Source organism: Hemibagrus wyckioides, linkage group LG16 (genome assembly GCF_019097595.1).
Source record: "Hemibagrus wyckioides isolate EC202008001 linkage group LG16, SWU_Hwy_1.0, whole genome shotgun sequence".
In the NCBI taxonomy this organism is placed as follows: domain Eukaryota; kingdom Metazoa; phylum Chordata; class Actinopteri; order Siluriformes; family Bagridae; genus Hemibagrus; species Hemibagrus wyckioides.
Window position 1 is genome coordinate 1939321 of NC_080725.1, and position 22236 is coordinate 1961556.

General features: G+C 40.1%; 1 protein-coding gene across 1 annotated transcript; it reads left to right on the forward strand.

Annotated features, from left to right (window-relative positions):
- The first annotated feature begins 845 nt into the window (after nucleotides 1-845).
- LOC131366600 (cortexin-3) lies at nucleotides 846-14659 on the forward strand. The gene is made up of 2 exons (XM_058411195.1): nucleotides 846-1181; nucleotides 12657-14659. Exons 1-2 carry the CDS (start codon nucleotides 1151-1153, stop codon nucleotides 12989-12991), a joined length of 366 nt encoding a protein of 121 aa, XP_058267178.1. The 5' UTR covers nucleotides 846-1150; the 3' UTR covers nucleotides 12992-14659.
- The last annotated feature ends 7577 nt before the right edge of the window (nucleotides 14660-22236 follow it).

The window sequence follows — 22236 nt, forward strand, 5'->3', positions numbered from 1 at the left end:
GAAGTAAAAAAATAAATAAAAAATCACATCTCTGCCGAAAGAAAAACACGTGGCCTACATGTGGAAAAATTAGCCTATTAAAATAAATGAATCTTGTGACAAAAAGCATGAATGGAAAAATAAAGAAGTCCTATATGTAAAAGAAAAATACATGAAGAATCATAAAAATCATAATTCATGAATTAATTTTTAATAACTACTTTATGGGTCATGGTCTGGTGATCTCAGGAACACTGAGAGGAACAGCAAAGGAAGTACACCTTGGATCTCTCTCTCTCACACACACACACACTTTAAATTTAGCACATCCAATCTCATTGGGAGGTGAAAAGAAACAGGAGATCCCCAGAATATACCGACATGGTCATGGGAAGAATTTTTTTTCTTTTAAGGTGTGGGAATGATTCCCATGGCACAAAGAGACTATTTTTTTTAATGTCAAGGTGAATGAAAATTCATGGCACCCTGCTTCCCAGCATGCATTACAGAGGTATTACTGGCAGAATGATGTATATGGGTTCAGTATCTGGGGTATAATTCTGGCTAAAAACGGCATTTTTTTTTGTTTTTACCTCAGGGACTCCCTTCTCTAGAGTGATATCCTTATTTTCCAGGTCACAGAGGAATAATCCGTTTTATTCACAATCTTATTTCAACAAGTAGTAAGTATTTAGTAGCTGACGTTTATAAAATTTCCGTGAATACTTTGCTGAAATCGTGGATAAATAAGCTCTAAGCCTTAACCCTGTCGGTATAATGACGCGTAAGCGGGGACACCCGTTTTTTTTTTTTTTCAGATCCAGAAAATCCCGCGCCGTCATTCGCCTCTTCATTCAGCAGCTCGCGCGCACCCGGCGGAGGCGCGTCTGTGCGCGCGCACACGCACGCACGCACACACACACACACACACAGACACGCGCGCACGCTTCATGCGGTCGTGTTTTTAAGACACGGAAAAGAGAGAAGATTGTGTGTGTGTGTGTGTGTGCGCGCGGGCGTTTTTCTTTCTTAACGCCAAGTGAAGCCGCGCGCTCGCTTTCGGACCGTTCTCATTCGCCTCGCTCGGTCTGCGTCTCCGTGCGGCGGAGCTGAGGGCGCGAGGTGACGGTAGAATGGGCGAACCCCAACGGTTTCCACTGTAACTCTGGAAATGGAGCCCACATTCCCGCGGGGAGACAAAGGTACGAACACTGACGCTTTCTCTCACACCTTGTGTAGCGGTCAGTTCATGACTATTACCGAGCGCGCGTTACAGACAGCGCACGCGACAGCTCCGTCTCTACCGACCGAGTCTCACCTGCTATTTGCACTTGTTGAGTGAACACGAGCATGATGAGCGTGAAAGCGCAAGGTTACTGCAGTAGGTGCACTGAAGGGGAATAAATGCTTTGGGGTGCGTGCTACCATTAATCGTTCCCTCGATAAAGATACCGGCTGCTGCGGCTGCGGCTGCAGGTTTGATTGCGTTATATTATGTTGCCATGGCGACAGGGAAAAAAGTATTAGCGCTAGGGCACGCACTCATTCTTACAACACTCCTGTGAGCTTAGAGACGCACTTTCACTAGTGCACTAATGCAGCAGCCTGCATTAACCCACCACAGGTTTGGTTATTTGACGATTAATCGACTGCATTACATCATGACCAGAGAAGATGCACCCTGGGATCCTGTATACCTTCTGGACCGATCTGACTCTTTTCCTGCAGTGAAGCTTTGCCTTCTTGTTCAGTCTGAAGGCGTGAACCTGCAGTTCAGTTCATGCATAATTATTTGTTTGTTTGTTTGTTTTTTTGTTGTTGTTGTTTTTCCAAACCCAGTGTGAAACTAACCCACAACTTATTCTCCAGAACCAGGTAGAGCACATTTCTCAACTTTGGGTGAATTAATGATACTTTAATTTATGATGATTTATTTTCATTGATGTATATTGCTCATTGCCATTGAGTGTCACAAGTGAGCAAAAAAATAATCTCAGGCAAAATAATGTTTCCAGCCACTGCAGGTGTTGCTATTTGTTGCATACACGTCTATTTATGGATGTGCACACGTTCATCATTCAAAGCTTTCGCATGAAGAAAGAAGAGGTGGTGGTGGTGTAGTTCTTCTCCTCCTCCTCCTCCTCTTCTTGTTCTTATTTTGTTTATATAAATTACTAACCAGTAATTGTGTGCATTAAGATGATATGCAACATTATTTAACACCGTGATTTTGCTGAGCACATATGTGTCCTGATCTTGAGCTTCTTGCAGTAACAGGATTATATCACGTAATTCATACAGCACTGCAATAGCAATTTATTGCTTGCAGTACTGCCGACAACACCCTTAATGTGCATCATCTTCACTACAAAAATGTACATTTGGACCATCAGATCATCTCTAAGAATTGTTGATCGATAGCATGGACTATACATGACAGATAATGATTAAAGAAAAATCTGTTATATGTGCATGGAAAATGTGCATTGAAAGGAATCATGGCTTCAAGCTATGCAAGTGTTAACTGAACAACTACTGTTTTTAATTTCTCTGATTTTGACCTTGACATTTTGCTTTCAAAGCATGATCTTTTTTCTTTTTTTCGCTTAGAGCCACTGTCCACACAGGGATATGACATTCTGAAATGTGGCCGATTGCAAATTCCTCTTTTTCTCCATGGCATGGCGCTTTAAAGGGTTTCTAAACTACTCAGAAATGATTCTCTCTTTAAATCATCAGCGAGTAATAAGTATAATTGCAGCTCACTGTTTGAACATTATTAATGGCTCACTCTTATCAAGGCCCATTCTCAAACGAGGGTATTATCTGGAGCGATGTCGTTCGCTTGCTTAATTTTTTCACATAGTCTAATACGATATAGAGTGGATGAATTTCAGAACTAAGACATCAGCAGAAAATGATCATTGTTTCTGTTGTTATTTTTCATGGTAGGCTGTCAGATGTAATTAAAACACGTTCCAAAATTGTGCGTGCATGGCAACAATCCCTGTTTAGGTCTTTTAGGTAAACCGAAGCCAGTGTACAGTAATTAGACCCTCTGCCAATTTCTGACACGTCCAAGCTCACGCTAATTTGCATAACGTTGGCAGTCAGAGCCACATGTAATGAGCTCCTCTTCTGCCATTCCATACATTAATGAAGCATCAGAATTAAGTATGTCCCTCACTCACTGCCCCGAATGCACCGAACTGCAGGACAACTCATTTGTCTCCCTCTTTCCTTCATATCATGTGTGAGCACCCACGCAATGCAGCAAGCTCTGCACTCACTTACCCGGTCCTGTGGAGGAAATTTAAATCCACTAAATATTGTTCTCTCCTCGTGGGTTTTTCATACACACAATAAATAATGTTTGGTTTGAATTTCATTCATCAATTTGGCCTTTTAATAACAGGGGTGAGAGTGACAATATATACAATATTTTGATGAATATTTTGAATACACACACATAAAATATTCAAAAATCTTGCATATTACATTATATTATATTATATTATATTGTATTATATTATATTATATTATATTATATTATATTATATTATATTATATTATATTGTATTATATTATATTATATTATATTATATTATATTATATTATATTATATTATATTATATTATATTATATTATATTATAATTTATTATATTATACCTACTTTGCACAGCAGCAATGCCCAGATTTTTATTTATTTATTTATTTATTCCATAACAAGATTTTTATTTTTTTTTAGTCATTTGAGGCAATTCATCATCTTTTATACATTGGATACACTAAGCTAATTTTGCTGTCACGTAATATTAGCCTGTGATTTTGACAAAATGTCTCATACCTGTAAGGACACAGCATTATCCTGCATATTGAGCTGTCGTATACAGATAGATCGACATCATTACCACTGTTGTCTATGTGAGAACACAGTGACATTCTAATAAAGCTCAAGAACAAAGAACAAATTTAGATCCCAATCATACACACTCAATATTTTATTTGGCTTTGATGCGTATTTAAATTGCCAGCTGTCCTACATATTTCCTAGCACACTATCATAAGACTCCCAGCTGTCTTTATATTCATTAAAGCCTAAAATCCATGTCACACACATAAATAGCCCCTATGTTGTGTGTGTGTGTGTGTTAGTGGTTTTTTGTTTTTTTTGAGAGAGAGAATGCTTAGATTCAAGGTGACCATGAAAGGTATCTGCTGCTCCCACCTCACTGGACCATTCTTCAAGGGGGGTGTCCAGGTGGAACCGGGTTAATGCTAACCGGACAGATGGAGGTGACAAACGAAAGGCGTAATGAGAAACCGCCTTCAGATGAAGACTTTCAATTTGTATTAATCATGGTCGTGTAATATCGGTCACAGACGTAGATGAAGACATGCATGGAGACATAATGGATGGCTTTGTCGGAAGAAAAAATGCTCTCATGTACAACTTTGCACCTAGTTTCTGTGCTGGATGTGTAGGAGGTGGTCATTTATCATCACCACTGACCATACCTGAGGTTGAAAACTGTACTATAACACCAAAGATTCACATTTACTCCTGAGCTAAACAACAAACATACAGACTTTAATAAGTGGATCAGTGAGCGTTAAAGGAATAATTAATCGTTTTAGTTGTGTTTGAATAAAGAATAATAGTTAAGTATCAATTAAAGTAATTAATGATTCTGTGGTAGAAGAATAAGGACAGTGATACGTGTTGATAACACCAGTCATTCTGTTTTTCCAGCATTGAAACATAATATTAGTTATTAAATATTTACACAGTCAATTTGATTCAATTTTATTTGCATAGTGCTTGTAATAACGCACATTGTGACAAAGCGGCTTTACAGAAATACACTATATTGCCAAAAGTATTCGCTCACCCATCCAAATAATCAGAATCAGGTGTTCCAATCACTTCCATGGCCACAGGTGTATAAAATCAAGCACCTAGGCATGCAGACTGTTTTTACAAACATTTGTGAAAGAATGGGTCGCTCTCAGGAGCTCAGTGAATTCCAGCATGGAACTGTGATAGGATGCCACCTGTGCAACAAATCCAGTCGTGAAATTTCCTCGCTCCTAAATATTCCACAGTCAACTGTCAGCTGTATTATAAGAACGTGGAAGTGTTTGGGAACGACAGCAACTCAGCCACGAAGTGGTAGGCCACGTAAACTGACGGAGCGGGGTCAGCGGATGCTGAGGCGCATAGTGCGAAGAGGTCGCCAACTTTCTGCAGAGTCAATCGCTACAGACCTCCAAACTTCATGTGGCCTTCAGATTAGCTCAAGAACAGTGCGCAGAGAGCTTCATGGAATGGGTTTCCATGGCCGAGCAGCTGCATCCAAGCCATACATCACCAAGTGCAATGCAAAGCGTCGGATGCAGTGGTGTAACGCACGCCGCCACTGGACTCTAGAGCAGTGGAGACGCGTTCTCTGGAGTGAAGAATCGCGCTTCTCCATCTGGCAATCTGATGGACGAGTCTGGGTTTGGCGGTTGCCAGGAGAACGGTACTTGTCTGACTGCATTGTGCCAAGTGTAAAGTTTGGTGGAGGGGGGATTATGGTGTGGGGTTGTTTTTCAGGAGCTGGGCTTCGCCCCTTAGTTCCAGTGAAAGGAACTCTGAATGCTTCAGCATACCAAGACATTTTGGACAATTCCATGCTCCCAACTTTGTGGGAACAGTTTGGAGCTGGCCCCTTCCTCTTCCAACATGACTGTGCACCAGTGCACAAAGCAAGGTCCATAAAGACATGGATGACAGAGTCTGGTGTGGATGAACTTGACTGGCCTGCACAGAGTCCTGACCTCAACCTGATAGAACACCTTTGGGATGAATTAGAGCGGAGACTGAGAGCCAGGCCTTCTCGTCCAACATCAGTGTGTGACCTCACAAATGCGCTTCTGGAAGAATGGTCAAAAATTCTCATAAACACACTCCTAAACCTTGTGGAAAGCCTTCCCAGAAGAGTTGAAGCTGTTATAGCTGCAAAGGGTGGACCGACGTCATATTGAACCCTATGGATTAGGAATGGGATGTCACTTAAGTTCATATGCGAGTCAAGGCAGGTGAGCGAATACTTTTGGCAATATAGTGTATATCATTTGAGGATGGAAATATTAAAAATATAAATTTAGCCCTAATGAGCAACACAAGAGGGATAGGGACAAAGAAAAACTCTCTGCTACAGCTTTCTGTAAAGGAACCAGACTCAAAAGGAAAACCATTCTAATCCAGATAGCATGATTATAACTTCTACAACTGTGTACTATATGGTCAAAAAAACAGGAAATTCATTCTACTTTTACTGGTGATTCCAGTTACTAAGATAATACTTTAGAATAGTAGTGATTAGTAGTTAGCGACAAACTACTATGTTAATTCTTGATTACTTACAGCTATGTAAATAATTATACAATTATACTGCAAAACTCGCTTGTAAGGTCTAAGGGCTATTGTTAAATTCTGTCAATAAATATTTTCTTTTTATTTTAATCAGACTACCACCTAACTACAAAGCTAGCTATATACACTGACCAGGCATAACATTATGACCACCTGTCTAATATTGTGTTGGTCCCCCTTTTGCTCCCAAAACAGCCCTGACCCGTCCTGCACTGTGTATTCTGACACCTTTCTATCAGAACCAGCATTAACTTCTACAGCAATTTGATCAACAGTAGCTCGTCTGTTGGATCGGATCACACGGGCCGGCCTTCTTTCCCCACGTGCATCAGTGAGCCTTGACCGCCCATGACCCTGTCTCTGGTTCACCACTGTTCCTTCCTTGGACCACTTTTGATAGATACTGACCACTGCAGACCGGGAACACCCCACAAGACCTGCAGTTTTGGAGATGCTCTGATCCAGTGGTCTAGCCATCACAATTTGGTCCTTCATCAAATTCGCTCAAATCCTTACACTTGTCCATTTTTCCTGCTTCTAATATCAACTTTGAGGACAAAATGTTGACTTGCTGTCTAATATATCCCACCCACTAACAGGTGCCATGATGAGGAGATACTCAGTCTTATTCACTTCACCTCTCACTGCTCACAGTGTTATACCTGATCGGTGTATAGTGTCTAAGGTCTTAAGAAAACAATACAGTGTTTTCTCCTGGAGCAGTATCTCCTGAAAGTCATATCCATGTGCATTTATACCTTTTACTAAAGAATTCCTTAAAGTAGTGTCCAAAAATGCATTTATTGTGTGTCCCACAACTGCCCTTGAACGAAATTTTTTCACAATATTCTTTTCTCCATACAGGGAACTATGTAAAATGTCTTAGTGCAACAGGTTCAGAGATTGTGATGAACATCATTGAAAAATTCCAAACCCCTCCTTTTCTGGGTGGCACCAGATAGTCGGATTATTAATCCCTAATCCTCTACAGCTTTATACTATTCAGTCACACAGTACCAAGTTAGTTGTAGTGTGAGCACACTGTAAATGAGTCCTGGGATGAGCATGTGGCAAATGTTAAGATTACAGCAGCAGATCTTAGCAACAAACCTGTATGGATGAGACAAAACTATTTTGGGAATATGTAAATGTTTTGCAGCACAGCTACAGAGCTCTGCAGATGCAGCCATCACTGTTAATTGTTGCTTATAGTCATCAGTGGCACAAAAGCTTTCCCTCGATGGCGTATCTTTATATTCATTAACACACCACACTACAATTTACAGGGCAACTTGCCCTCTGTTTGTTTGATTGCTATTCATTCAATGCGCTTCTCTGTATCTGTCCATCTGTGTCTCTTGATAGAGATCAAGAACCAGAGGTTGTAAGGTACATGCAGGTAATATATTTTTTGGTGCTCAGCGATTCATTCATTCATGATACTGCACCAGAACAGAGACAGGAAAAGACCTGAACTGGAGAATGCTGGTTCATAGGATACAAGATATACAGATGAAAATGAATTCCAGCTACATAAACGCAGTATACACGTGCAACAAAGAGCAGAGAGACAGGAGTGTGGACCAGATCAAGCATTGATGTTGAGGCTTCAGGCGTGGGGCCTTAAAGATAATCTGACTCACTCTTTCTCTTGCTAATCTGTCCGTAGGAGTGGTGGATGATCTTCTAGCTCTATATACAGTGGAACCTTGGCATAGGAATTTAATTCGGTTCTGGAAGTGGGTTCTTAAGGTGACAATTTGTATTGTGAAATGAATTTTCCCATAAGAAATAATGTAAATGCAGATAATACGCCCAAAAATATGACCAATACAAAGTGTATGTAAACTGTAAGCCAAGCCAACAGCCAAGCCAAGCATTCCATGTCAAGGCTCCTCACAGGAAGTTGTGCCACCAAGCTTGGGCTCAAAATAGAACAGACCGCCCACGCCACCAATCTGTCAACAAAAAAACACCCCAAAAATCACCTAGCTTTTGAACGCATGCTGAAGGAAACGTTGGTATTGTGGATTGTCTCTTTCCAACAGCTTTCACTGACTGTAAAGAAATTCGTAAACTTGCTTCAGTTGGCTTCGCTTGGCTTCCCACTCATGCTAACAAGAACAGCTCCTTGACATACACACGACTTAGCCGGCGTTTGGTTCGGTTTGTTCATATGCTGAAAATGCTTTGTATGCCGATGCAAATTTCAATTCTTAAGGTGAAAATTTGTAAGGGTGGGCATTTGTATGCTGAGGTTCCACTGTATATGAAATATCTATACTATAGCCTATATGTAACCTATAGTTTGATGTCATCTTATTCTTCAGACCAACATATCAAGAAGCTTAGCTCTGCACAAGACTTGCCTGAACATTAACTACCATAATCCTGCTCTGTTCTCTATTCTCTAACTGACCTGTTATCATTTTTATGAAGTAAATCAGACATTGTTTTCCTAATCCAGCGCTGTCTAATGCCAGTAAAGATCGTCCTGTTCTTATCTGACAGGCATGGATCCCTTTGGGTTTCCTTCTGCTGTTGCCTGCCTCAGCATTCGATGTCGCATGTTTTTGTGATGCTTTTATGCTCCCTGTGGTTTGAAAGAGTGCTTCTTTAAGTTATTGTAGCTTTTCTGTCTGGACAATTTCCTCTGATCTCCATTTTTACTAAGGAGTTTCCATCTGCACAACTATCCCCTAAAGTGCACCATTCTGTGTACATTTTTGAGAATGTGTTGTGCCTAGATTCTAGTAGAGTAGCAGTTACTGAAATACTCAAACCAGCCTGTCTGGCACCAAGAGAACTGAGTCAAAGATATCTAGATCACATTTTCTGGCATTAACTGAATATCTAGAGCTGAATCTGCATGTTTTTATACATTGATATCATACATTCTTTATTCTTCCATATAATTGGCTGTTTGGATAATTGCACAAATGTGCAGACGTACAATTCCTCTTTCCCAGTCTGAAGATTACTTAAGGTTTATTTTGCATTAAAGCATTCCCTTCCCTTGTCCATCTAATCATGACGGAGGTGTATTTTTTGTAGCATGTCAAGTCAAATGAAATTTTTAGGTCTGGCGATGAACTGTCAAGATGAAATATAAAAACTGTATGAAATAATTTTAGATTTAAATGTGAGCCATGTCATATATGCACAAAAGAGTTAAAAGTGCAGGGGGGGGCGAGCAAATAAGAAAAAAAGTATTTGCATAACGTCATTGCTAAAGTCTTTCGGTTTGTGCGATAAATATACAAAAGTTTTAATTCACCCCTACTAATCACCAGGGGTGCTAAATAACATCTGGATATCTTCTTGCACACACATACCAAGAACTTCAGCTTAGTCACATGATGTAGTATTTGATATAAATATTGTTTTTATATACTATGCTAACTTTATATAGAAATGTTCATTATACTAGCTATCATCAGCTAATAAGTCATAATTAGTGTATAAATCATATTATAAATATTTACAGCTTTCACTGGTACCGACTTTGCATAATACACTATATTGCCAAAAGATTTGGGACGCCTACACATGAATGTAATATGGAGTTGTCCCGCCCTTTGCAGCTATAACAGCTTCAGCTCTTCTGGGAAGGCTTTCCACAAGGTTTAGGAGTGTGTTTATGGGAATTTTTGACCATTCCTCTAGAAGCACATTTGTGAGGTCAGGCACTGATGTTGGATGAGAAGGTCTGGCTCACAGTCTCCACTCTAATTCAGGACAGGACAGTCAAGTTCCTCTACACCAAACTCACTCATCCATGTCTTTATGGACCTTGCTTTGGTCACTGGTGTACAGTCATGTTGGAACAGGAAGGGGTCATCCCCAAACTGTTCCCACAAAGTTGGGTGCATGAAATTGTCCAAAATGTCTTGGAATGAAGCATTAAGAGTTCCTTTCACTGGAACTAAGGGGCCGAGCCCAACCCCTGAAAAACAACACCTGAATGCAATGATTTGGAGGGGTGTCCCAATACTTTTGGCAATATAGTGTATCTCAGAAAAGCACTTTGAATGTAATAAAAAGAAATACACCAGTCTGCAATCAGGCAATTCTTATGACATATTGCACTTTCAAAATATTTTTCAGATGTTCTCATAGCCCTCACTATCCACTCTACCCTATGCTAGACACTTATTAATGCAAAAAAATAATAATAATAATAAATTGATAAACAGTGATCTACTGACGACGTTAAAAAGCACTAGCCACTGCCAAGACAATTAATCTCCACTGTGTCAAACTGCTGATCTGGACCCTGTATAATTAAAATGGACACAACATTAATACCATAAACTCACAACATAAAGTCTTGGGAATAAACTGATGAGATGGTAAATTAAGGTAAATTAAATCAAGAGAACTACTAAAAAATGCAGTGTCATGACTCATTAGGACTCTCCAGCTTCTAATAATTAATGAACATGAGTCAGCCATGGATAAAGAAATGACTTCTCAGTTATCTACAATATCATACAGATATTTTGCAAGTTTCATGCAAAACTGTGATCTTTAAAGATCTGTGAAGTACAGGCTGTGAACAGGAGGAGGAGTCAGAGAATGAGCGAGTAATGAGTGCAGTCATGTTCCTGTTCCAACATGAACACCGGTGCATAAAGCAAGGTCCATAAAGACGTGGATGAGTGAGTTTGGTGTGGAGGAACTTGACTGGCCTGCACAGAGTCCTGACCTCAACCCCATAGAACACCTTTGGGATGAATTAGAGCGGAGACTGTGAGCCAGACCTTCTCGTCCAACATCAGTGCCTGACCTCACAAATGCTAGAGAATGCTTCTAGAGGAACAATTCCCATAAACACACTCCTAAACCTTGTGGAAAGCCTTCCCAGAAGAGTTGAAGCTGTTATAGCTGCAAAGGGCGGAACAACTCCATATTACATTCATGTGCATGTAATGGCAGACGTCCCAAAACTTTTGGCAATATAGTGTATGTGAACACAGACATGAGGATCAGTAGAGTGCTGGCTTCACTCACTGCCCTGAAATAATTCCCTGTTTTAGTCATATTTTGCAGTGAAGTCTTATCTCACCACTGTGCATATATCTTGTACTGCTAAATCGATGGAGTGTCAGTACAGCTGTCATGTTTCGTGATGAAAGCAGGACCCCGTCAGCTCCATGCCTCATACAACAGACTGCAGGGTAGCTGAAATATCACACCAAACATCAGCCTGAGTGATGGCTTTATTTAAAACTGAACGACATGCACCAGATAAAAGTATACACTATGTGAGGATTTCTGTGACAGAGAGTGTTTCTTCTTTTAAGATAAAATATATATATATATTTAGTCATGGGGATAACCTGAGATTGGGTAGCCGGATACACTACAGAGTTTGATAGCTGCAGTAACATTTCCTGACCAGAGTTATATGATATGCTGCAGTGAGACTGTTTTATTTCTCGGCTTTGTGCTCGTGACAGAATTTAGTCGAGCCTAGGTGAGGGATATAATTATTATCACATACTGCTGTAGAGGCATTTCACACATCACACTGTTATTTATTTTTCTACTTAATATTTGCTATTTGTCAGTTATTATCGCTTTTCTATTGCTAGGTATTTTCACAGAAAAGAAGATCATTTTATAGCTTTTAACAGGGTCAAGAGGGTTAATTTGTAAGTAATACAGAGGGTGGTGTGTTTTATAAAGTCATGATTATCGTCATGATAGAATGTTGTCTGATATCATTTATCATAATATCCATAATTACACAGCATTACATCCGTCCGTTGTTCAGGCCTGAGCTCCAGTTACTGTCTGCATGAAGCTTCTCATGTTCTCATTGGATTCAAATTGGCTTTCCTCTGAGTCACCACAGTGTGTGTGTGTGTGTGTGTGTGTATGATGCCCTATCACGAACTGGTATTCTATCCAGGGTGTATTTCCTCCTCACAGCCAGTGTCTTCGTGATACGTTCTGGATCTTCTGCTAGGATAAAGTATTTGCTGAGGGAGAATCAATAAACGATGAATAAAGGAGACTTGAAAAAGATCAGACAAGCCTTGGCCCAGTGTTCCTGATATATGCTACTTTTCTTCCATGGCGCTGCAAAAATCAGCGTTTTATTTAAATTAAAAGTGTGTAAAACAATTGGAAAACCAACTCAGCTGAATGCACAAAATTGCAGATTTAATAACAAGCCTTATTATTAATCATTATTAAGGATCTTTGCTGTCTTACTCTGTATGTGTGTGTGTGTGTGTGTGTGTGTAGATGAGGTCCATCTGGAGGAGCCGGGCCGTATGCGTGCCGTGAGGATGCGTGGTGAGGGGCTACTGTGGGATGATCCTCTGCACTTCTCGTGGCTGATGGAGGCTGAGTCGTTCACATCGTCAGTGCAGGCAGGTGGCCCCATGCCCGGCACAGCCATGACACTCGAGCAGAAGACCACCTTCGCCTTTGTCATCTTCCTCTTCGTCTTCCTCTGCATGCTGATTGTGCGCTGCTTCCGTATCCTGTTGGACCCCTACCGCAGTATGCCCACCTCCACCTGGGCTGATGGCCTCGACGGCCTCGAGAAGGGCCAGTTTGACTACACACTGGCATAGGGGAAACACACACACACACAGAAAACACTGACACAACAATGACAAGATACACCTAGTTAAATGAAACACAATACAACCTTAAAGTAAGTAATGATTACAAGCAATCATCTTGTGATGTATATTACACACTTAGCTAAAAAATACTATATACACACAATATGGTAAGGAATCTAAATGTGACACGATATGAAGTAAAAAATAAACCAGTAAATAATGTAGGTGCATGGTTAGTAAAATTGTCAAGCTTGAAAATGTTGAGTCACATACATACGTGCACACACAGGGTGTTTTCTGAAAGGAGCAGTCCGGGATCGTGAGTGCTGCCAGAGGCAGTTGTGGACTGGCGTGTGCCCCTCTGTGCCGCTGTGAGCCTGGTGACACTCATACAGGGTAACCCAAGCGCTGCTCCTTCAGCTTCCTGCAAACACCCGGCACTCGTTTCCTTCTTCTCACCGACCCCATTGATATCTGCACTGTTGTATACTGCCAAGTAGACATCTTTAGACAATATGTCCTTTTGAAGACCCTTTATAAGCACTTCATAAATACTACTACATGTTTAATGGTTAATGCTTTTGCCTATAAAAGTCAGCCTTAAGGTATGCACTGTTATTATCGATGCAGCTTAGTTTTGTCCGAGTTAGCGATTAGGACGTGTTTGTGTAGTGCTTATGGCTTCATAAAGGGCCACTAATTCGATTATGCTGATTCTAACATCGTCGGAAAATATTTTACCTAGACACTATAGATGTGAAACCACTTGTGGTTTTGTTCATGGCCCGGTGTGAACTTTAAAGACAATTTGAGCCTTGTATGTATCTAAAACAACAGTCGTACAGTCAGCATATACTGCCTCATTAGCACAAGAAACTGAATTTGGATCAGTTCCGGTTTAATAACTGATCCGCCGTGATTCGCTTTGTCAGCCTTTTCCATTTGAAGCCGTTGCTGCAGGAGCCATAATCGCTAATTTGCCTTGAGAAAATTCATAGCTAAGAGCAAATGATGAGGAAAGGCCACTTTTCAGAGGTGCCTCCTTAGTCATTCTTGTGGCGTTAAAAAAATGTCTTCGTTACATTTGTCCAGACTTTGGCCGAATTGCACTGGAGTCGTTCTCCTTTTCAGATCTTTTAGCCTCTTTGCCCATCAGCCTGCCAAATGATGTTCCTTTGCACTTTTGTGTTGTCTCACCACTGTGAATGAGCCAGTGAGAAACTAAGAGCACTTAAGGAGTGAGTTGAACTGCCAGTGACTTTGATTACGACTGCCACTGTTTTGGATGCACAAAGCCACATGAATGTGTGAGAGAACCTTAAAGCACTGAGTGGTACAGTGGGACTTGACAGATGTTTTCCATGCAAATGATACTGTCAGTTAAGATGAGTTCACTGTGAGGATCTGCATCACTTCTTTAGACTAGCCTTGTGTCTGAGCGGTATGTTTTATCACAAATATCCAAGATTTAGAAATTCCCAATTCAATTAAAAAAATCCCCCAAACTGGGAGGATATTTAGACCTAAATACTGTTAGAGAAAGAGATGAATAATTAAATTCATCAGGAGTGAATTAATTATGAAAGTGAATAGTGGGGATTCAGACACATGGTACATACAACCACACCTGTATTTGTCTTATAAAGAGATGAAAATAAACTCTTACCAAAATCATCGACTGGCTCTCCTTTTTAATTCTTCTTATTTGCTTATGACTTGGTTTGTTGTTTGTTTTGTCAGGGTTTGATGTACACCGATCAGGCATAACATTATGAGCAGTGAGAGGTGAAGTGAATAAGACTGATGATCTCCTCATCATGGCACCTGTTAGTGGGTGGGATATATTAGGCAGCAAGTCAACATTTTGTCCTCAAAGTTGATGTTAGAAGCAGGAAAAATGGACAAGTGTAAGGATTTGAGCGAGTTTGATGAAGGACCAAATTGTGATGGCTAGACCACTGGATCAGAGCATCTCCAAAACTGCAGGTCTTGTGGGGTGTTCCCGGTCTGCAGTGGTCAGTATCTATCAAAAGTATACTTTAAGTCCTGTAACTTACAGGACTTAAAGGATCTGCTGCTAACATCTTGGTGCCAGATACCACAGCACACCTTCAGGGATCTAGTAGAGTCCATGCCTCGATGGGTCAGAGCTGTTTTGGCAGCAAAAAGGAGAACCAACACAATATTAGGTCATAATGTTATGCCTGATCGGTGTATAAACCCTGTCTTGTGTCTAGTTTTCTTCATTGTTATTTTATCTTCCACTCCTACATGTTATGTTCAAGCTAGTACCTTGCCTCACTTCTGCTCATTTCTGTTTTGTGGTCTTTGTGTTTTGGTTTCATTTGCACATGCATCTGTCTCTTAATTGCTCACTAACACAAGAAATCACTGAAGAATCCATATTTACTTAAGTCCTGTAAGTACCTATAGCGGTCCCACCTCACAGCTAACATCTTGGTGCCAGATACCACAAGCACACCTTCAGGGATCTAGTGGAGTCTGTGCCTCAACGGGTCAGGACTGTTTAGGCAGCAAAAGGGGGACCAACACAATATTGGGTGGTCATAATGTTATGGCTGATAGGTGTATCGTTTGAGTGTGATTTCATATGTGGTTCATATTCATTTTCCCAGAATTGCCACATGGTTAAATGTAGTCATCATTTTGTCCTTTCAGTCATTAATTTCGTCCTGCTATTGTATTGGCCTGAATTCCTATCACCACATCTTAGGTGTATTTGTATTGAACAGGATACACTATTTTGCCAAAAGTTTTGGGACACCCCTCCAAATCAGTTCAGGTGTTGTTTTTCAGGGGTTGGGCTCGACCCCTTAGTTCCAGTGAAAGGAACTCTTAATGCTTCAGCTTCATACCAAGACATTTTGGACAATTTCATGCTCCCAACTCTGTGGGAACAGTTTGGGGATGACCCCTTCCTGTTCCAACATGACTGCACACCAGTGACCAAAGCAAGGTCCATAAAGACATGGATGAGTGAGTTTGGTGTGGAGGAACTTGACTGGCCTGCACAGAGTCCTGACCTCAACCCCATAGAACACCTTTGGGATGAATTAGAGCGGAGACTGTGAGACAGACCTTCTCGTCCAACATCAGTGCCTGACCTCACAAATGTGCTTCTAGAGGAATGGTCAAAAATTCCCCATAAACACACTCCTAAACCTTGTGGAAAGCCTTCCCAGAGGAGTTGAAGCTGTTATAGCCGCAAAGGGCGGGACAACTCCATATTACGTTCACGTACATGTAATGGCAGCCGTCCCAAAACTTTTGGCAATATAGTGTATTAATATTTTTTTTCCTAAACCATATATTGTCCAAGATGCATATGAGGATGACGGTTAATGGCCCCTACACAAGAAATCAATAAGGACCAATCTTTAACTATTTACCTGTATGAGAGCTTTCATTTTCCTTTCAGGATGATGAAACACACAAGCCTCCTCCCTGATTTTAATCAATAACCTAAACAACAAAAGCACTCTCATGAGAGGTTTTAGAGGTCAGGGATTCTGTGATGCATAAAAAAAAGTTGCCATCATGTCCTCCAGTAAAGACAAATTTATAAATCAGATCTTTCATTAAAAAATAGTGCTAAGGAATTCAGATTAATAACCTAATAGGCTACGACGGCAGATATTGTCTTACATGCTAGTTATATATGAGCCAGCAAAACTCATTTCCTACCATCTTTCAGTGATAAGTTACAAATATTTTATTTTTGGTATCCACATCAGATTAATTTGCTGTTTTTAGGCTGACCTTCATTAAACCAAGCATCACAACACCACAAATGATCTTAAGAACAATATACAGAATGAAGCGATGGAGATGTGGCTGATTTATTTCTAGCCCAGACTTGATTCATGCAGTTTATCAATGATGTTCATGACAAGTGATTTACCAAATGTAAAATTTGCTAAGGTGGTCTAATTTGTGGGTGATGAATTTCTATCACACTTCCCAGGCATGGTTTCAATGATTTTTAAAGCACCGGTGAAGTTAAAGTAGATGAAGAAAGCAGAAATTGTTCATTAAACACACAAATTACACAAAGAACAGACAACAGAGCCATTTTATGACAGGAAAAAACTTATGGTGTGAGAACTTATCGTGAAGTACTGGATTACAGCCTTGAAAAATGGTCTGTGTGTGTGTGTGTGTGTGTAGAATGTTCTTCAGATCCTGTACATAATCTGTACTGGTCTGTATTGCCAATAATTGACAACTGACAACTGGTTATAAAACGTATAAACTATGCACCAACATGTACACAGTCATAATGTAATGACTGGTTTTGACCAGCAGGTGACAGCAAAACATTACACTACGATACAGTTGATTGCTTTAAACTGGAACTCATCGACTTCCCCTTTGGCATTATCGCTTCCCATCTGAATTATACTGTCAGTAGATGTTAATTAGCATCACTGTGGACTTTATTACAATAAAATATTTCATATTTATCTAATATTTGACTATTCAAGAAATATGACAGCTGCATAATTAGTGTGCTAATTGATGCTAGATAATTGAGTATGCTAACTAGCTACCACACTGACACATAATTTAGAGCAAATTCGACTTCTCTTCATTTTTTAAAGACCAGAAAAGTGATTATTTCGATTTATTTACATGTTTACATTTCTGTACAAAAAGTTTGGTAAAGGTCAGATCAGGCATAACATTATGACCACACATTTTGTGTGTGTGTGTGTGTGTGTGTGTGTGTGTGTGTGTGTATATATATAAATACATTTTGTGTGTGTATATATATATATATATATATATATATATATATATATATATACAAAATGTATTCAAAATACATTTATTTTTTTATTAGATTATAAAAATAATGCCTACTGTAAGAAATTTAGAGACATGGTATAACATTAATTAGAGTAGAGAAGGTAAATACAGTTTAATCTGGCTTAATATTTTCACCCCTATTCTTTTATTTTCATATTTTAAGAATTGAACGCTGCAAGGCACTTTTTTTGTTCGTGTCATTTTCAGCCAAAGCCTGAACCGCAGAGTCAGTAAAAAAGTAGGTTCAATGTTCAGAGTTAAAAAAAACCCAAAAACAGTGAGGAAGTATTGACATGTACAGCGTGGAGATTAAAGCACAGAGTACACAAACACTTCCAAAAACAAGCTGGATTAGCTTTAGTTCCAGTAACCTGCTGACATTTGAGTTGGTTAGTGCTGATATAACTCTTTGGAACTAACTTGATCTGCAGAGATAGTAAGGATTTGAGTGAGTTTGATGAAGGACCAAATTGTGATGGCTAGACCACTGGATCAGAGCATCTCCAAAACTGCAGCTCTTGTGGGGTGTTCCCAGTCTGCAGTGGTCAGTATCTATCAAAAGTTGCCCAAGGAAGGAACAGTGGTGAACCGGTGACAGGGTCATGGGTGGTCAAGGCTCAATGATGCATGTGGGGAGAGAAGGCTGGACCGTGTGATCCGATCCAACAGACGAGCTACTGTTGCTCAAATTGCTGAAGAAGTTAATGCTGGTTCTGATAGAAAGGTGTCAGAATACACAGTGCAGGACGGGTCAGGGCTGTTTTGGGTAGCAAAAGGGAGACCAAGACGATATTAGACAGGTGGTCATAATGTTATACCTGATATGTGTATATTGCAGTATTAATGGAATGTGTGGGCAAAGCAAAACCTGGCCAACTAGTTGCACTTGTTTGGCAAGTAATGATACCTAATTATCAATATGAGAACTTCATGTGTTTAACACTTCACTTTTTACATCACAATATGTGCGCTAAAGTTAAAAAAGTGCCGGCTATTCTTACTGAAAGTGCAATTGTTTGAAAACCAGGCTTGTGGTGGGTATATCAGGAGCGTCATGCTGAAGATAGATTAGGATTGAATTTTTGTTTTGTTTTTGTTTGTTTGTTTGTTTGTTTGTTGTTTTACTGACTCTGTAGATCTCGAAGGCTTTGGCTGGCAATAACCTGAGGCATGAAAAAAAGTGTTTTTCTAGAATGTTAAGTCATATCTCTAGTCACAGCTGTAACTGTTATTAACCCTTGAATAAAAGCTATACTGACTATTACAGTGGCTAGTTAGTTGACTTAAAGTAATTTACATTTCTGGCATTTAGCAGACGCCCTTATCCAGAGCGACTTACCTCACTTTTTTATACAACTGAGTAATTGAGGCTTAAGGGCCTTGCTCAAGGGGCCCAGCAGAAGTAGCTTGGTGGACCTGGGAGTCAAACTCACAACCTTCTGATCAGTAGTCCATCACCTTAATCACTAAGAACAAGCATGATTTTCAAATTCATTGAAATAAAAACTGAAATAAAAATAGAGTTTATATAATTACCATTACAGATTTTTTTTTTTTTGAGTAACATGAGCACTTATTTGAGTTCAGACTGAGTTGGTGGGTTTCTTTGCGCCATCTTGTGGTGACTCAACCCTGAGGATGGTGCTTTTACACGAACCAGGAATAACATTATGACCACCTGCCTAATACTGTGTTGGTCCCCCTTTTGCTGCCAGAACAGCCCTGACCCGTCCTGCACTGTGTATTCTGACACCTTTCTATCAGAACCAGCATTAACTTCTTCAGTAATTTGAGCAACAGTAGCTCGTCTGTTGGATCGGATCACACGGTCCAGCCTTCTCTCCCCACATGCATCAATGAGCCTTGACCGTCCATGACCCTGTCACCGGTTCACCACTGTTCCTTCCTTGGACCACTTTTGATAGATACTGACCACTGCAGACCGGGAACACCCCACAAGAGCTGCAGTTTTGGAGATGCTCTGATCCAGTGGTCTAGCCATCACAATTTGGCCCTTCATCAAACTCAAAGCTCAAATCCTTACGCTTGTCCATTTTTCCTGCTTCTAACATCAACTTTGAGGACAAAATGTTGACTTGCTGCCTAATATATCCCACCCACTAACAGGTGCCATGATGAGGAGATACTCAGTCTTATTCACTTCACCTCTCACTGCTCACACTGTTATACCTGATTGGTGTATTCTATTGACAGGCTTAAAAGATTTTATGGTCTATAAGAGTGAAGTATTTTATGATCATGTTTTCATGGAAGTGTTCATACATGGAAAATTGTCGTATCATACAAATAGAAACGTTACTGAGCAAACATTTTTAACACACCACATTCAGCCAGAACAGATCTCAGAACAGAACAGATGAGTTGAATCGGTTGTGTTTAATTTCTAGTATACATCACACTTTTGTGGCGCAATTAGATCCGAAAATAAGATTAGAAAGCATCTTGGGAATTTCATAAAGCCCTGATGTGTTTAAAAGCTTGAATAGCAGAAAAATCAGTCACGTCTCCCCAGTTCACCCAGTCAAACTCTATTGCTTTAAATAATTAACAACTAAGCGAGAAATAAATTTAAAACTCATGTTAATTTCACTGTGTCTCAGACACCTCATGAGCATTAAGGTTAATAATATACTAGATGTTTTAAATCTAGCACAAGTTGATTCAAGCAATTTAGACCTGTTTTTACGTCACATGCAGTCAGGTGGAGTTGTAATGTCTAAACATTCACAGTTAGAGGTCACCCTAAATAAATACAGATTACTAATCTTAAAAATAATAATCTTATTAACACAGAGGTCAGGGTAGATCATGTCCGGTATCTAACCTCTTTCCAGAAGAATTAATATTGCAGGTAGTTACCTTTTTGGAAAGCTTTACCATCACCAATTTCAGAGGTCACATTTCTCTCAACATTTCTCAGGACTGTGCCATGCTCCTGCGGTTCTAATTGAATGCCATGACGGTGGTAATGACGTCTCAGATTGGACAAAATTCATTCCATTCTTGAAGAACAAACATCAAAATGTTAATTTTTTCCCCCTGGAACTTTAAAACTTCATCAGCTTGAAACATTCTCAGGCATTTTCAGAATAAAAGCTAAAATGTAGAAAGAAAGGAGTATCTACTGCAGAGGCTTTTCTGTCAGTTTCCACAGTTATTTATTTCCAGGGGATTAACACAGGTTCACGTACGTAAAGCTTTACTGCACAGATTCGTCCATATTTAACTGCAGCAGATGATAAAAATGAAGATGACTTTTAGTTTGTTTTAATTAAATTTTTTTTTAGCTATGGAAAGATACAAGACTAACCGATTGGGATGAGATAGCTAGCTACACTCTGACATGATAGCTGAAGGTGACCACTTCTTTCCGGACCTGCCTGATCCATCCAGACGCTCTACCCCTGGTTTGAGTCTCGTGGCTCTCACGGTTGCTGTGGATAGATCTGAGTGGACAGCCTGTGTCCCAGGGGTCTGCTGTGGATAGAACCACTTGGAGACTATCTCACCGTCTTTGAATTGCTGTCGCATTGGTCAGCTTTCGGCAGGAAGGAATTAGTGCTAAATCAATAATGAACTCAGAAACTACACTGACCCATGAGTTCCTCAAGAGCTCATGGTTGCTGTTGTAGAAAGGACATTATTTACATTTACATTACTTCCTGTCCAGTGTCACCCAAATGAGGATGAGGTTCCCTTCTGAGCCTGGTTCCTTTCAAGGTTTCTTCCTCAGAACATCTCAGGGAGTTTTCCCTCACCACCGTCACCACAGGCTTCTCATTAGGGATAACTTTTATGAATAAATACTAACTTAACCTTAAACTTTATCACGTCTGTAAAGCTGCTTTGAGACAATGTCCATTAATAAAAGCGCTATATAAATAGTCGAAGGTTTGTAAACACCTGACCCTCACAACCAAACGGTTGTCGTAAAGTTTGAAGCACAACTGTTTTCAAATGTCTTTGTATACTCTAGCAATACAGTTTCCTTTCACTCCAATTAAGGTGCTCAAACCAGTTCCAGCATGACAAAGCCCCTGAGCACAAAGCGAGATCCATGAAGACATGATTAGACAAGGTTGGAGTGGAAAAACTTGAGTGTCCTGCACGGAGATCTGACCACAACCCCACTGAAAACCTTTGGGATGAATTGGAATGCAGACTGCGCCCCAGGGTGTGTTTGCCCATCATCAGTACGACATCACTAATGCTCTTGTGTATGAACGAGCATAAATCCTGACAGCCACGCTCCAAAATCCGGTGGAAATCCTTCCCAGAGGAATGGTGGTTATTCAACAAGAACATATGGATTTGATGGTTTGAAGTCATATATTGTATTTACTAATCCTCCTAATTTCTGGCTAGATCAGTTGTGTAGGTCCCTGTGATTTTTGGTCTTC